General features: G+C 39.3%; 1 protein-coding gene across 1 annotated transcript in view; it reads left to right on the top strand.

The window, feature by feature from the left end:
• COBL (cordon-bleu WH2 repeat protein) overlaps positions 1-17,829 on the top strand; it is a 155,735-nt gene that overhangs the window by 119,440 nt on the left and 18,466 nt on the right. The window contains exon 11 of the mRNA XM_062511003.1: positions 11,385-11,697. Coding sequence (XP_062366987.1) covers positions 11,385-11,697 — 313 coding nt within the window. The remainder of the gene's footprint in view (positions 1-11,384; positions 11,698-17,829) is intronic.

The following is a 17,829-nucleotide window of genomic DNA, read 5'->3' as shown; positions in this document are numbered from 1 at the left end:
TAGGAAAAAATTTAACTTTTTTTTTTTTTTTTAGTTTAAAAGAGAAGGTGCTGTTTTGTTTTAATAGTCTTTTTGATTTTTTAGTTAGGGATAAAAATAGGAAAGAGAGAGGATAAAAATGAATAAAAAGCGGGAAAATAGATGGGGATTAAAATTCCAGGAACTTGAGGTTCTTGCTTTTCAAAACCAAAAAGATTTGAGAATTCCTCTTTTTCTCTTCTTTGTTTTCTTATTTTCTCCCCCCAAACCCCACCAAGTAATTTCTTAAGCATTTCTTTTGAACTTCTGTATTAGTGACTGAGTTCTCTGATATCTAAACCCCATTGCACTTGGGGTTGAAGTGTTGCTATTGTTCATAGCATCCTTCCCTCAAGTATCCCTGGTAGATTATAGAAAATGAGCTTTTATGTCAACTTGTATATGAAGAAAGTCTCTGCACTCAGTCCTTCTACCTCTTTATTACAACTTTTGTAATTGAACTTCAGACTGTTATCCTTCCTGACTCATTCAGGAGAAGCTGGTAGCCAGTTTAAAAGTTACTGGAGGGTTTCATAGACAAGCTTAAAACAGACAATAGGGTGACCCTCTCAGCCTAATTTCAGGAGGAACTGATGCTAAAAAGAAAGAAACTCAAAGGCATTTCCAAATTTCCCCCTTTTATGCTGATTCTATTTAAGCCCATTAACTCAGGTGAAAAGTTCCCCAAACTAGCTTGCCTATTTTGAGGGTATGATCATAGCAAGCCTTCAAATTCTAGAAATGGCCCTGCTCCAGCAAAGCACTTAAGCATGCTTAATCAGATACCCCATTATACAGCATGCACGTTATTATTGAATGAATTGTGTAAATGAAAGCCTTAAAATGCTTCACGTGAATAAAAATGCAGACAAATTTTCCCTGTGGGGATTCATCCCATGCAGGAGATATCTGCAGCTTTGCATTTTAATCAGTGAACGGTCTGATCCTGCTGCTGTTGAAGTCAGGGGCAGAACCTGACTGCTGCAGTGGAAGCAGGATCTGATACTAACAGCACATAATATGAAAGGGGGAAATATTTTTCCAAGTGGGTGTTCAGATGGTGACCCATTTCTTGCATCAGACTATTGTTCACCAGAGCACCAGAGGTGGCACTGCCATTAACATTTTAGTATCCACAAATCAGTACAAAGCAGTAACATCCAGTTACTGCTCTTACATGTTTGCATTTCTTCAACTTAATAGGGAAAGAGAGCCTCAGGGCAAAGCATGATTGATGAGATAATTGATTTCACATGAGGACTGTGGAAGACCAGGCTAAATTCAACTCTGACTTAAGTATTTCTATCTCTGCTTATGTCTGAAATAATCTGATGTGGTCCATCTGCTGCCAAAGAGAAGTGGTGGCATGAGAGGAGTGCTTTTCTGTGAGAACTTTGTTCTCTACTTGTCCAGAATTCCACTTCTTACTAGGCTCCCAAAGAGAGCTTCAGCATGCACTGCTGGAAAAGATAACTTCATGGTTAGTGTGTGGAGGTCGTAGTATCAAAGAACCATAAAATGGTTTGGATTGGAAAGGACCTTAAAGATTAGCTATAGCCTAACACCCCTGCTATAAGCAAGAATGCATTTCTGCAGACCAGGGTGCTCAAAGCCTCATCCAACCTGCCATTGAATGCTTCCAGGGATGGGGCATCCATAACTTCTCTGGGCAACCTGTTGCAACGTCAAAATGAAGAATTTCTTCCCAATGTCTAATCAAAACCCACCCTCTTCCAGTTTAAAGTCATTCCTCCTTGTCCTATCGCTACATGCCCGTGTGAAAAATCCCTCTCCAGCTCTCTCGTAAGGCCCCTTTTCAAGGAGCTGAAAGGTGCCAGGAGGTTTGCCCAGAGCCATCTCTGATCCAGGCTGAACAAACCCAGCTCTTTCAGCCTGTCTCCCCTGGAGAGGTGCTCCAGCCCTCTGATCATCTTTGTGGCCCTCCTCTGGACTCACACTACCTCCCTGCATTTGATTCTTGTCCCATGCTGTGGTTACTTGGCTATGTCTGCGTCACTGAAAAAGAAGTCTGTCTTTTTCTATGATTCCATAGAACTACTTGCCCTTATGGGCCTCTGCAGCATGCGTGTGCCTGTTTCCTGCAAGTTTTAGATCCAGGGGTGCCTGGAGGGGTTTTAGGTGGAGATTGTGATTGGCATGCACTCTCCTGGCCTCACTGCTCTTGGGTGTCCCTCATCCCAGCATGAGAGTCTGGTCTTTGAAGGGCCTAGGAAATGCCCTTTGATTATGGTACAGTACCCTTGCAGGGGGTATCACACAAGAACTTCAGGGAGGTACTGTGTATACTCCAACCCTCAGTTTTCTTCCCTGCAAGAGTAATATTTTCTTTACTGGTCAGTTTCAGAAGGCAGACTGTTTTAGAGACAAGAAGTGTTCACGTACTCAAAGTAGTGTCTCACTGGGTATATACTTTTACTGACATAATTGGATGTTTTACAGCTCTGAGGAGTATGATAGCAGAATAATCCAGTGTGTATGTGCAGTGAAATGTGTTATAACTCAGAACAGAAACATGCTCTTCTAGGTTAAAATATTTCTGGAAGTATAATTGCCAAAGTAAACCACCAGCCCAAGTTTATTGTAAAGCCTCTTGGAAATGGAAGCACACATTCTACTGATCTGGAGGTCCAAGAGGAGTCAGTTCATCTACATCAAAAGAGGTCAGAGCAGAGCTGTGTTTCTTTATACTATGGATATGTATGAAAATCTTTTCATGTCTAAATTTGTAGCTAGCTGTTGAAAATCTGTGTAGGTATTTATATTACTGATGGTTTGGCTGAAGTATATCTTGGCCAATTAAATGGAGTAGTTTTGTGCCATTTTAATTTTAAGTTAGGTGGTTCACAAAACAACTTTCTCAGGGCTCTGTCTGACTTCAGATTATATTAAGGTACTATCCTATAAAAAGAGAAAAAAAAGTAAGGGAAAATGATAGGTGCACTGATGGGGGAACTGGAGGGTTCTGCAAGAGTGATTAAATCCCATTTTCTTAATCATCACTCCAGCCTACAGTTCACTATTAGCTTTTGGTATTAAGCAAAACCGGTATTTGGTGCCATTGGCTCTTAGTAAGTCTGTGTTGATAGGAAAGATTTTTCTCAGTTGTGTAGCAGTTCTCAGTGGAAGTGCTTCTGTGCCCAAGACGGTATACAAGTATATTTTGTCCACAAAATTAGAAAGCAGCTGTTCAAAATTTTTATTTGTATGCATGTAATACCTAATGGTTTCAGTAATAGATTATTACAGATTGACCTGATTTTCCTTCACCTTTCCTAACTTTTAAATCACTTTTAATTAGAAATACATACAGAACTGTGAGTAGAGTGGTGTCTCTGTACTATGGAAAGAGCTCTTAAATCCCACAGGGGTGCCCGTACGTGTGTGTATATGTGCCCGGTTTAGGGTTGGGTTTTTGTGTCTCTTCTTTGCTGAGTTTGCTGGCAGCCAGTTACTGGGGAAGGGAAGGATAATTACAATGCAAAAGTGTTTTATGTTTTTCTCCTGTGGATGATGCTATAAATACAAAACTGCAGTAGAAATTTTGTGGAATTGTTAACAAACTGAGGAAGAGAATGAATTGATGCAGAGTGCACAAGAGTGAAAAGATAGCGAAGTTTAAAAAGAAAAGTTGAGCAAATGGCCCTTCTTCTGTGGTCTTAAAAATCACCTAGTAAAATACTGTTTTATTGCATAGGTACACTCATCATTTCTGGTTTTAATCATTACACTGCATATGCTTTTCAAGCAATTTTATAGAGTGTGTTCTCTAAGGTGGCTCTTGAAAATCACCTTCACAGTCCATTTGTTTAGATGCTGCAGCGTGCTTCACTGAAAGCTGACCACCTCAGGAAAGGATGAGGATTGCCCAAATCTATCACTTAAGACTAATAATTCCCAGCAAAATGGGGAGAGTGAGTTATTTCTTCAACCAGACTCATTATACTGGGCAGTCTCTGGTTTTAGATCTAGATTTTCCTGTCCTGCAAACACCCCCAAAGAGCCCGGTTATTTAACACAGTATGTTGCCAGTGTTACACGTGGTGATTTATGAAGTACAAGTTCAAAGTTATCTATAATTGCTCTTAAATATATTTCTATATTATCTTCCTACTCTAACCTACATTGTCTGCTTGTTGGTAGTCTTTTTGAACTGCGTGGATTAGTCACCCTTCCCCTCTCCTCACCTGAAGCAAGGGACCGTCTAGAGCCCTGAAATCACCTTGTGAATCATTCTAGCTTGCTGTTAACCTCTGAAAGTGAACACCAGGAAGTGTTGTGAAACTCTCCCCATCACATTTCATTGTGTTAAAAAGGAAATTAACAACTCACACCACTGATTCATTTTCTAAAATCTGTCCTTCCCAAAGCCAAGTGACTGTGTTCTCAGGTTAATCAAGGAAAGATCTACTTTGACACAAGATCCTTTTTCTGTCAAAGAGCATTTTGCTCTTTGTGTTGCCTTTATGACATCTGATCCCTTTGAATAAGGAAGGCTAGTTACTGGCTATGATGTAGAGTTGTCAGAGAGTCCAAACAAGGCATTTATAAAAGCAAGGAGCTAGTGGGTTCAAGAGAATGCCAAAAAGGAGAGAATGAAAAGCAGTTCAGCAATAGCAACAGCATTCTAGGTCAAATGGGCTTTGCAGGGGTCAGAGAGTCTTTTTCAGTCACTGAAGAAAGGATTGTGGGAAAGAAATAGGAATAATAAATATGCTGATTTTCCCCTATCTGAAAATCTGTGCTGCTTAGTTCAGAAATTTTTCTTTAGTTATTTGGCAGGTGGTAAAAATAAAGGTCTGAAATGGAAGAGGGTAGCAGACATTTACTTGCAGGGGTTGCTTCCTTTGAATCTTTTAAGAGCCAGCAGACATTTTAGGTAGTGTTTTGAGGGAGAGAGACTTCACAATCTTTTGCAGTATATGTCTGAAAGGAGAAACAAACATCAGCGCACAGATCTTCACAGCTGCTTGTACATGGAAAAAACAATGGAGGGACTGGAACACTCTTCAGTTCCTGTTCCCTGGCTTGATCCTATCTTGTATTGCCTTTGGTGTAGGAAACTCCATTGCCAAAAAAGCTTTTGTGAAAGTTACAATACTTTTCTGTTGTGATATCAACTAACAACAGACAAGTTTAACCCCAAGGGAAGTGCTTAACTCCCTCAAATTCATAAGGCAGGTTAAATGAGTCCACACTGCATTTATTTTTCAACCATAGGAGAGTAGACCTAGGTAGCTAAGTTAACTCTCATTAGTTTGGGATTGACTATGAAAATGCTGAAGATTCACAGGGTGTAACTAATAACACTCTGTTTGCGCCTTTCTGATGATATGTCTGGTGAGACATGTTCTTTGTGAGTCTTTTAATTTTTGTTATTGTCTGGCATGTAAAGGAATGGATTTACTTCTGTTTGCAGGGTTTGCAGTGAGAATGGCTTCAATTAAAGAGCCTATTGGAAAACATGAGGATGGGGCATAAGACTAAGAAGACTGAAAATATCGCATTATGTGAGACTGGAAGTTCCGTGCAGGGTTGTATGAGTCAGCAACGTGCCCTTGCAGTGATGAAGCACTAACCACAGGCTGGGTTGCACTAGCAAGAGCCCAGCCAGCACATCACAGGAAATGATTATTCCTCTTTACTTGGCTACCATGAAGCCACATGTTAGTCCATTGTCCAAAAGCGGGTCCAGTTTTGAGTTCTATGTAATAAAATACAGACACACCGCAGCAGAGACAGCAGAGCCTGGCAGGAAGCATCAAGGACCTACATTAAAGTGCTGAGGCAACAGGGCTTGTTCAGCCCTCCCCCTGCAGAAGGGAAGGGTAAGGAGAGTTTGAATGCCGTCTTGCACCTAAAGGAAGACGAAAGACTGAGGCAGACTCTTTTCTGAGATTCACTGTAAAAAGATAAGACTGCAACAGTGACAAGTTGCAGCTAGAATGTTTTTTGGTTGACATTAAAATAATGTTCTTAAGTGGGAGAAGCATTAGACTCTGCCCAGGGAATGATTCATTATTTTTTTCCAGAGAGGCTGTTGGGTCTTAATGCTTGGAGATTTTCAAAGCTATGCTGTTCAAGGCCCTGAACTATTTTGTCAAAGCTGGAAGATAGCCTTGCTTTGAGGAGGACATTGAACTAGGTAACCTCCAGAGGTTCTTTACAAATGAAACTGTTCTGTGACCTAAATAAACTAAGCCAACATTAAGCTGCTCTACATCCTCATTTTGGAGGAGGGCTGCAGCTGCAGAGCATAGTACCTCAGCTCAGTATTTCCTTGCATATTTTGAGTTCTTGCAAGGCAGTTCCAGAAGTTAGGAGAGGAGTGCTTTGGAATTAATCCCACTCCTCTAATAGTATTGTTAAAGTATAACAGTGGTCAGTTATTTTCTCTCTGTTTCTTTGATTTTTTTTAAATAAGAAAGTATGCATGTACGTTCAAATATGCTAAGAAGCATGCTGATTTAATATAATTTTCATTATGGTAGGGAGAAGACCACCCATTTCGTCTACTGCTTTATCTGCTCACTGAGTGATCTTTTTTAACACTTATCTCTGCATACAGTTTTTTGATCCGTGAGCAAAATGAGTAAAATATAGCAAGAACACATTGTACCTGTGTGAAAACCCTTAAGCTAATCCTGTGTTTTCCATTTTCATAATCTCTGTAAATAATTGCCATAACAAATGTTTTCCTGTTTCTTCCATCAGCCTTCTTCCAAGTATATGAAAAAAATTGCACAGCATTTTAATACCAGTCTTTTTTGATGGTCTCAACTTTTTGCTGCCAGGACAAATAATTAGAGCAATGTTTCTTTCTCTTGCTAGAAGTTTTAAGTACTGTCAGTGAAAGAATTATGTTCTAACATTTGGGGATGATTATAGGAATTAATATTCTTTAACATCATGAAGTTTGTGGTAATTTTTTACAACTTCATTATAATAGACCACTTGAACTACAGCAAAGCAATTTTAGTCCATGAAAAGAAAGTTCTTTGGTGATAGAACAAATGATAAAAGAAACTGTAAAACAATTACCAACCTCTTAGCAAGAATTAGATGAGTTAGATAAACTCTGCATCTCTGAAACAATTGTGAAGTTCAGGTTACTCATCATGTAAGGGCTGAATCAACTGTTACATCTTCTGTCTGACCTTATTGAGTGTAATAACAAAACATCATCAGTGCTGTAAAACCAGAAGGTCACAGCACTTCCTGAACAGTTAGGATTTACATCCTGTGCCTGTTGGATTTAGAAGGAGCTATGACTTGGGCTTTGGTGACTGACTTTGTAAGTTCAGATGGGGTAGGCATCTTTTGAACACTTAAGTTCAATTCTAATCTAATGCAAATTCGATGGTGGTTATTTTCATAGTAGTAACCAAAGTAGTGAGTATTTTACCCCCAGAAGTCTTCGCATATTGAATTAAATCTTCATTTCTGAAAGTGCTGATTTGCATTTAGACCAGGTGAGGTTTATCTGTCTCCCCATCATTGGCATTCTGGATGAGTAATGTGTACATATATGCAATATCAAACTGCACGAGTGAGTGCAGATATGACTCCTCTAAACTCAGAGTTCAGTGTTTTCCTAATTGCTTACAGGCTATTGAGATTAAAGCAACAAGATCTCTTTTGTGTTAAACAAGAAGCTCACATTCTTTACTCATGAGCTACTCTCCTCTTTCCCTCTTGATGATCATGGGCAGCATTCTTGCAAACAGACGTCCCCCTCTGCAAGAAAGCCTCTGTAACTTGTGGCTGACCTAATTGTGCAGCGACAGCGCTGCTGCTGTGGATCTGGGGAGATCCCTGGTACAGCACTCATGTGGGCTTAGCAGTGTCTGCAGCCTGAGGCAGGACACAGGTAAGCAGCTATCCAAGGCTTTGAAGGACTCTCTCCAGTTTCATGTGGGGGTGAGATGAGCCACGGAGATTTTAGAATAGCTTGGAGACTGTGGACTGACTTCTACAGGCTTTTCAATATCCCACCCCACCTGATGCCAGTGAATGGGATCACGTTACTGAAAATTTTTATATATTTGAAAACTCAGCCTTCAGTATAGAAATGTTTCAATACTATTTCATCTGTGGCAGTTGTTATTTGTGTGTTCAATCCTGAACTATTCTCTAAATACTCTTTCTTAACCTGGATATGTCTGCATGAGGTCCTGAGGATCAGAGCCTGAATTTTTCGTAGTGTTATGATAGAGGAAAGAGAGGAAAATGTTGAGATTTTTCTTAATTGACCAACATAAAACCTCAGTAGCGTGGTCATGCTGTGTTAGTGTGGGGTGGTCTTCTGCATGTACATCTCCTTGGGGAAAAAACATGCAAAAATTGGAAGGCAGAATCGCATCTACTACTAAATGTTACCCTGTTCTCCTTGCAGAACTAGACATTTTTGTAAAGTATTTTCTGCCTTGTGAAGACAAGACCACTCATAATGTTGAGGTAGCCTTTCTTCATGTCATGTGTCATTACCCAGTAATGCCCATCCCATCTTCAGTTTGCACCAGTGAAGACTTAATCAAGCATGTAGGAGGAAGAATAGTTCTTACTTAATCCATCCAAGAATGGCTCAAATTTGAAACAAGGGTGTTTTAGTGCTGCTCTTAGCTGAAACAAGGTTGTTAACATGGCACAGAACCATCACAGTCGTGTTTTATATGTGTGCTCTCATGTTCAGACAAGTAGTAGTTGCAGTCAAAATGGTTTGTCTCAGCCAATAACTCTGTTCAGTGCCATGTATTAACTGTGTTAAAAATTCATGAATCTTCTTGGTGAAGATAAAAAATAGGGAAGTACTTTGTCAAACCGATAGACTTGAAGAAAGGGGAACATTTTAGTTTTTCTTGAGCTTTGGGAATTTAATAATTGAGTAGAAAGATGTCCATTTGATATATTTCCATGCTTCAGGATAAAACTGCTGTTGAATGAGGAGGTTCTTATTCTGGCCTGGGTGATTCAGCTGCCAAGATCCAGACATAACAGGGAAAAGACACCCATGGAGTCTGATAATAAGAGATTGGTTTTCCTATTGTTTGTCAGCATGTGGGAACAGTGGGCTGGGGTTAGGGATCCTGCTGCAGAGCAGGGAGAGACTTGAGTGTTGTTACTACTGCAGTAAGCAAGTAGGGCTCTGTGACCAAAAAGATCTAAATCCCCGAGCAGAAAGATAGAGGAAATAGTTGCAGGCAGGCAAGAAAAGGATGAGGAAATGTGGGAGACAGCGAGGGAGGAAAAGGCTGCCCCCCTCATGTCAGGATCTGGGAGTAGGTACACGGCTATAAATTGCCAGCTATAGGGTGGAGGTCATTTATGGCATCCATGTGACAAGAGATTTGTCATGTTTTACAGAGAGGTCTCTTTGCATCAAGGATATATACTGCATTGTGCATTGCTTCAAAATCTTCCTGTGTGCTTTCACTCTTCAACTTCCACTCTATAAACTGATTTCTTTGTTATCCTACTTTGTCCTGGTTTTAACATATTGTAACTTTTCCTAGTGTTTGTTACTGGGTTTTTTTAATTTTTGTCTAGAAGCCAAGAAGCCATATACTTGTACCTGTTTTTTCACTGTCAGTTTTTGTGGGGTTTTATCATTTGATTTTAAGTGTCAAACTATTCATATTTATCCTTCATGTTGGTGTTTTCCTAATCGTAGTTCTATGCTAAGCATACTCAAATCCATTCAGTGGCACATACTTTGTTCCTGTAATTACCATTTTAAAATTGAACAATCTCTGAGACTATATCCAGAATCTAGAACTAATGTTACAGAAAATAAGGTCAAAGAAATCAAATAACATTGCTTCCAAAGTTGCAGTAGAGTCTTTGGATCATCTTCCATCATTAATATCAATGCTTGACAGCACTTAAAAGTTTAACCGTGATTTGTAACCCTCTGAATTTTATTGCTTCTACTGTTGGAAATCAATTTCAGTACTTAATGGCATCTTGTAACCTCACTCAAGGAGAATGTTGGCTTGATTTTTATTCTGGTTTTACTCAAAGCTTCACTGCTAAGCTATACCCTGACAAAATTATTTCTGTGACATACTTTAATAAAATTATTTTCACTTCTCCGACTTAAAGAAAATACTTTTGAGTATACAGCATAATTCAGAAGTATTTCTCTGTGTTGATAATTTTTATTGAGCTATAGCTTCCTGTATTCTTCAAAGAGTTGTTGATTCTGAGCCCGAAATACAATGAAGTATTTCTTCTTCGTCTATAAATTTAGTCTTAGTCACACTTGCAGACCTGGGACTTCTCATGTAATTAACATCCACCACAAGTGTCTGGAAGATCAGACCATAAACTGTTGTTTAATCTTCCTGTTGCTTACTGAGGTTCAATAAGAGAATGGAGCACACTTGTAATTCCAAATTAAACATTTAGATTAGTCTTTATTGATTCCTTTTGATCAGGAGAAGTGTGTTTGGGCTTGATTCTGTGTTTCATCATTCAGTAATTTCAGTCATTGAAATTATTGACCTGGTTGGGAGCTCTCCATTAATGGCATAATTGCAGATGAAATTTAGAGAATTTCTTGAAAGAAATTAAATTGTGGGGTTTTACCAAAAAACACAAAAAGGGGTATCTCATAGGAGCCAAACTAAAACAGGGTACAAGAAATTACACTGTGTCTAATCTCCTCTCAAAATCTGCAGCTTTTAATAGAATTAAACATGTGAAGGGCGTATCCCTTGATCTCCTTTATAAATACTAAACATTGGAAAAGTTTCTACTCTACTGTCTACTTTTCTTTACGCTTATTAGGAGATCTTCTATGCTTTGAAAAATATGAAAATTGAAGGGTTATAAAATCAGTGACACCCACTGGGCCAGCAGTAGATGTAGTTTATCAATTAGGTGTAAACTTGACTGGTAAATTCCTTGACTGGGGAATGCTGCGCATTTTCACCTGTACATTGACTTCTTACTGGAAATGTCATCTGCTTGGCAGAGAAATAATGAGATTATGTTGTCATAAGGAGTAGCGGGAGTGATTTCTTGAACTGCATCATTTAAAATTCAGTCTAATTCCTCAAGAAACTGTCCCTGGAAAATTGTTTCTTCAGAGAATTAATGAAACTGATTTGCTATGGAAGTTGTAAGACCCAAACCCCAAAGGACCAATATAGCAAACCACATCTCTGAAAGCTGAGGACATAATTTTTGTCACTTTTCAAATCATCTTTGTCTTATATACAAATACTGAGCACCCTCCCTCACATTTCTGATGCATTTCATGTGGGTTTTTCCAATTACAAAGGGACAGCGCTCTGATTTATGTACTGATGACTTCCAGCTAACTTTCCTTGTTATATTTCATTTAGAGAGCCTGCTGTCTACACATGATAATGTTTATGCAGTGGATGACACGGTTCTGGAGCTATCAGAGGTGGAAGAAACAGCATCAGAAAGCAGCTGTTTTGCATCAGAGGACACCACGGAGGACTCGGGTGTTTTGAGCTCCCCATCTGACATTGTATCTCTGGATTCACAAAATGACAGCATGAAGTTGAGAGACATCAAGCTGGTCAATGGCTACATGGACCCAGCTGAGGCAGATGCAATGTGTGGCACAGAGACGTGCCCCGTGCAGAACGCTTACTGTGACAGCGTGGGACCTGACAGTGCTGCGCTGAGGTAAATATTGACTTGCCACCAGCACTTGTCCTCCTGGTAGGGACTCATTTAAGAAAACCAACTTATACTTTCTTCTGCTCTTTCATAAACCAGTACCAATGCCAAGTGACTCCTCCCAGTGAAAAGCTCACTGCCAAATCCCCTCGAGCAACATACTTGTAGCAACAGGCAAAGGTCACTTTTTTGTTTGAACTTGTAGTTACTTTTCTTGCAAAAGACCGCTGCCCTCCAGAGTTGATTTCTTCAAGGAGTCTGAAATAATCCTGTTACAGTCTGGTTTATTTTGTACTTCTGATAGCACCTGAAGTTTTTAAAAAATGTTACCATATATTGGTCCTGAAATGTGACATGCAGGTAATATAATGGAAAATTCAAGCCATCAAAAGCCAGGTGGAAAAGGACTGTATGCACTGAACTTTGGAGATTGGTTTGGAAATGTTTGCATGCATATGTGTATGTGTATATATATATACGTGTGTGTGTGTGTGTGTGTGTGTGTGTGTGTGTGTATGTTCACCTAATGCTAACCTCCACTGGTGTTATACTTTGGGGTGGAGTTTTTCAGTATATTTCCTTTTCTCTCTTTTTTTTTTTTACCATAAACAAACATTTTTCTGCAGTTTTTGCAAGAAAATCCAAGAACCTGGAGTTTAACTAGAAACTGCCTTCAAGCACAAATGACTCTGACACTGTTTGTTTGCCAAAACTCACACAGTCGGTGGCAGAGCTGCAAAGGGAACCTAAAATTTATAGGACTTTGCAAATACAAACTGGCCAAATAGGAAGCTGTGCCTCCAGCAAGGAGGGTGGCCTGGTAATACTGACAGGGATCCGCTCTGTGTGATGCTGCAGAGTCATGGGACAGGGGCCAGAAATTCTTCTGAATTCTCAGTTGACACAAAGTCTGTGCTTTCTAGTGTCTCTCCATTCAGCTGCTAATCTGTACCCACTTCATAAAAGCATGTATCATGACCTAGTTATTTCCATCCACACATTTCTGAGTGAGAACTTCATCTTGGATCATACAATGGGTGATAACTTAGGGACAAATTACACCAAAGTCAGTTTAACCTGCTGGAATGATCTTGGTGTTTTTCTTTATCCATCACTATCAATGGGGACAAGGTCAAGCCGCAGTTAGATATTTGCTCAACAACACATTTTTCTTGTGATTTTTTTCTTTTGAAGTGTTTTAGGTCCTGATGTAGTTTCTATTGGAAGGATTAGATAGGCTGATAGAATAACTGCAATTAACATTCCAGACCTGATCCAAAAAAGCAACCCATTAATTTCAGTAGGCTTGGATTGGTCCTTCTGAGGTAAATATGCTATCCCAACTTTCTTCAAAATGCAGGATCTAAAGTGGTTTTCTTGAAAAACACACATGTATGTTCCGTGAGGGAGGAAGAAGTTAGCATTTTGTTGACCAAAGACATCAAAGCAAAGCCCTGTAATAACAATTCTAATCAGCTACAATTTGGGGGGAACTTTTTCTGGTTTTTTTAATCAAATAAAGGGTTAACCACAAGTCATTGTGACACACGCTCGTCTTGAGAGTCAGTATTCCCTCCATCTTTCACCTTAGCCAAAGATATATGTTCTGTCCATGGCATTTAGATTTACCTCTGCCACACAAACACACACAATTTTTACTAGTTGGAAAGAGTGCACAGAGAAGAGACAGTGGGATATTTCATAAGCTGTCCAGCAGGACTTGAGTCCAGGGGTCTTGCTGAGCCAAAGGAGTGGAAGCTGGAAGGATAGTGTGATGCACTGCCCATTGCAGTCAGGAAGGTGCTGAGAGACCAGTGCTGCAGTGTCCTGTCTTGGGCCCCCAGTTCAGGAGAGAGACTGGAAAACTGGAGAGGGTCCAGTGGCGAGCCACTGAGGGGGCTGGGGCACTGGAGCACACGAGGTAAGAGGGGAATGGTTGTTCACCTTGGGAAAGCGATGTTGGTAAGGAGGGACCTGGTTGCAGTCTTTCCTTAACAAAAGAACTATGAGGATTCTCAGGCATACACTGTGAAAGGACAAGAAGCAACTGTCACCGGCTGCTCTAAAGGAAATAAAAGTTAAATATCAGGGAATTCCTCAAAATGAGAATGGTTAAGTAGTGGAAGAGGTTCCCCAGAGAAGCTGAGGAATCTCTATGTCTGGAGATGCTCAGAACTCAGCTGGTCAAAGCCTTGGGCAGCCTGGTCTGGCTTAGAAATTAGCCCTGCTTGGAGCAGGAGATTGGGCTAGGCTTCCAGCTTCCTTTTTTTTTTCCTGTTTTTATAATGCTAAATATTCCGTATTTATCTAATATATCTGTGATTTAAAAACAGTGTTTTGGGACTGAAATAGGACAGTTGTTGTTGTTGTTTGGGGAATGCATTTATTTTTCATAAATGCTATTTATTTTTTAGGTTCTGGGACAGCAAAATTGCTCCAGATCAGCTTAGGGATATAGCAAAAACTGAACATTTGTGATGTATTTTAATCTTATGTAAGCAACCACTTAGACTGCCACAACAGTGATGCTGGGAGTAATATCTTTTAAAATGTTACGCTCTGAATGTGCCAGTAATATTTGAAGGTAAATCCAATTCCACTCATAACATATCTTCGTAAACAAAACAGCTTTAAAAATTGTACTCCTCTAAATCCTTTGAGATCAAGCTGCTAAGTTTTTAAAAGCCATTTCCTAAGTGTAGAGGAAAGGGAAAGAAAGTAGTTTTTTAAGACTATTTGCATGACATTCTTGTTTTAATCAAATACAAATCCATTCTTAGTACAATTTTGACTACGGCCAAATTTGGAGAACATCAGTTTCCATTTTCATTGTCTAAAACAGCTGTCACCCCACTAGTAAAATGTGTTGGGAACTCAGAAATTCTACACAGTTTTTTGGTTAATACTTTCAGGACCAAACCAGTCTCTTAAATCCCCAGACAAGTCAAAATGCACTTCATGTGAACATGTGAATATGAAGCTGTACAGAGTTATAAGTACATTTCAAAAGCTACAAAATATAAAGGAAAATTTTGCACAGAGTTCATTCTGTCTTCTACTGTGTACACTAGTGATCTAAACTTAATTCTAAAAGGAAGAGAAGAACAAAGAAATTGGAAGAATGTGTTGCTACTGTGAAGTAGTAGGGGGTTAGAAGCAGTGAGACTTGACTTCTAATCGAGTCTGAATTCTACTGTAGCCAGAAATTTTATTTAGTGACTAATTTGGCTAAGGCTTGGGAAAAAAAGGTTAATAAGAATAATGGAAACATTTAGTTTGTCATTTTAGATTCTAAAGCTGACTAAAAATTGGGCTTTTCATCCTGTGAAATAACAAATTCCTAAGAATTAATAGTGCTATGTACTAAAATAATTTTGTACTGTATGGATTGTGAAAGGTACCCTTAAAGTGGAAGCAAATTATATTTGGAGTGTGAAGGGCTGTAAAAAAAGTCCAGGTAGTATTTTGCCCATCATTGTGAAGAACTGCAATGAAGAACAGAATCAAGTCCACAGTTCTTGCCTAGGTGTGCCCCAGAGTTAGCCTGTGCTCCAGGAGATCAAGAATATTTTACTATGTTGCTTCCTTTAATTAATCATATGTTTTATTTTAAATTAACTTTTCTTAGGGTTTCTGGAGTTGTTTACTGGATGTCCTAGGTGGTCTCTGTGTGGCTCAAATGCCTGATAGCACTAGAATATCACAGCAGGGTCTTCATCTGCTGCTGAAGTCAAGGAAACTTGTGAGCATTTAAGGGTACAGTCTCTGACATGGGATATGTTTGTCAGCTCACAACAGGGTGAGATTGTGGCCAGGTCAGGAATTACACCAACCACGGGCTTTGCACAAACAAATATGACAGCACAGCAGAGTTCCAATCTACTTCAGTTCCCAGAGCACAGAAAGGGAAATTTCTAAAAGAAGGTACGTAGATTCCAGGGTTTCCAAGCTGGGTTCTTTCCTCAACGGTTTTAATTTTCTGTTCATGGTAGCAACTTGCAGATGCACTTTTTTTTGTTTGGTTTTGTTTGGGGATTCTTTTTCAAGCAATCATAATCTAAATACACATACTAATTAGCAATTAGAATATCAAAACAAATGTCAAAACACTCCAGTTCTGCTCTCAGCTCTGCCTCTAACCTGTTAAACCATCTTGGTCTCTCCACCAAGAAGAGGGATCTGTGAGATCCCCTTCTGACACTGTTTTTCTTTACTGTAAAAACCATAACACAGCTATCATATCTCACGATACATTTGTGCAGTTCCTGGTGGAGCAGAATCCAGACCTCAGCTGGAGGTGCCAAGGGCTAAACCCATATAAATAATTGACTACATGCAACGTTTGCCTGTGAATGTTTTAATATTAACTGCTGAGTCTGAACATTGTACTACATAGTTCTCTTTATTCATATCCTTTCTTATGGTTGATGTCTTTGTGTTTTGTATCTGTTCACCAAATTTTAATATATAGTGTTAAATGAGTAACAAGAAAACCACAGAGAAGCTGAAATGTTGCTTATGTAGCAGTAAGTACATCTCATGATCTCACAGTGTTGCAACCCTGTCCTCCCATACCCCCTCTTTTCCCATCCCTGTGTGGTGTCGTCACGCAAGCTCCTAGGGGCAGGGATCAGACAATTTTAAACGCCTATAAAGCATCAAGCACACCTACTGTCTGGAGCTTTATAAATAATTACACATTAAAAAATATGTTAAAATAATATTATTAGGGATGCTAGGTCATGCGCTCGACATCAGGTAACTTCAGTATTAAGGCTGTGTGTGTAATCTTAGATTCTCCCCTTTTAACATCAATTTCCCCCTTTTTGTCCTGTATGATAACGTCTCCGCTTACAGTGATGGGATTCGATTTAATTTTCTTTCTAAGTTTCAGTACTCAATTAATAAGACAGTTCACTCTACTGTTCACTCAGTTCAAATTCTTTTCTGGAGACAGGACTACTTTATTTCCTTTGGCTCTTTTTATTACTCATTGCACTGGTATTCACATGCTATGCAGACTTTAATTCATTTCACTGCACAGAGCTCATGTGATGTGAAGAGGTGGCAGTTTCCTGCTTTAGGGAAGGAGAGCTGATGGGCTTTCCTTCAGTCAAGGCACAGTAGTGAACAGACAGACCATGCCCGGTCCACCTTTTTCTTCAGAGAGCTGAGTATTAAATAGAATTTCATGTATCAGAATGCAGCTCTCATTTTCCTTCAGACTCTGTTCTTGGAAGCCATTTAAACATTTTGGTTGAAATAAAATAATAGTATGATTATGAACATGATATAAATTGCCATGTGGGCTGTCACCTCACAGACATGTTTTGTTTCTCAACTTTATAAGCAACTGAAATCAGTGTTTTAAAGGGTTTAACTCTTAAGAGTGGTTCTGCTGGCCTGTCTCAGAAAAACACTTTGAAATACCAGAATTTTTTAATTCAGAAAAAAAATTAAATTTATTGAAATGTTTAAGAAAGAAAAGTATTCTAAAATGTGAGGGGAACTTTGTAGTTATAAAGATATAAATAAATACAGGTTTGTGTGTGATAAAAAGACAAAATGCCTTCTAAATATCTGAAAGGGATTTTCCCCTTCCTTGAGTGTCTGCTTCAGTAGCCATGAGAGAGGAATATTTTTTCACGTACAGCTAGTAGAGGACATAGGGTGGGGGTGGGGGAACCCTCCAGAGATCAGTTCGTGCTGTGGGTCTGAGCAGAGATAATCCCATTTCCTTCCTTTCTCTTGGAAGAATTTGTTACCTTTGGCTCTGTTCAGGGTAGCTGAAGCTGCTGGAAGGTCAGTCCTCTTAGTCACCAACCTGAGAAGTACTTGATGTTTGCTACTAAACTGTTTGGGTTTTGATGAGTTAGTTTAAAACAAAAGCTTGAAACGATAGGGGTGGGTGAACCTGTTCTGCTTAATTTTCATTCCATTCACATTCAAATGTTACAGGGTTTTGTATTCCACTTGGGAGGGACAGGACGGAAGGAGAAGTTAGAAGCTGGAGAGAATTCTGTGTGGAAGCTGGTCAGAAGAAATAAAAATAGTGGGTGGCAGAAGGCAGGAAGGAAAGAGAAAAACTGCAGTGAAAAATAGCGGTGTATATATGTATTATATATACCTTTGTGCACA

The sequence above is a fragment of the Cinclus cinclus genome, chromosome 1 (assembly GCF_963662255.1).
Source record: "Cinclus cinclus chromosome 1, bCinCin1.1, whole genome shotgun sequence".
Lineage (NCBI taxonomy): Eukaryota > Metazoa > Chordata > Aves > Passeriformes > Cinclidae > Cinclus > Cinclus cinclus.
Note: the sequence above shows the minus strand (reverse complement) of the source record. Positions and strands in the feature narration are given on the sequence as shown.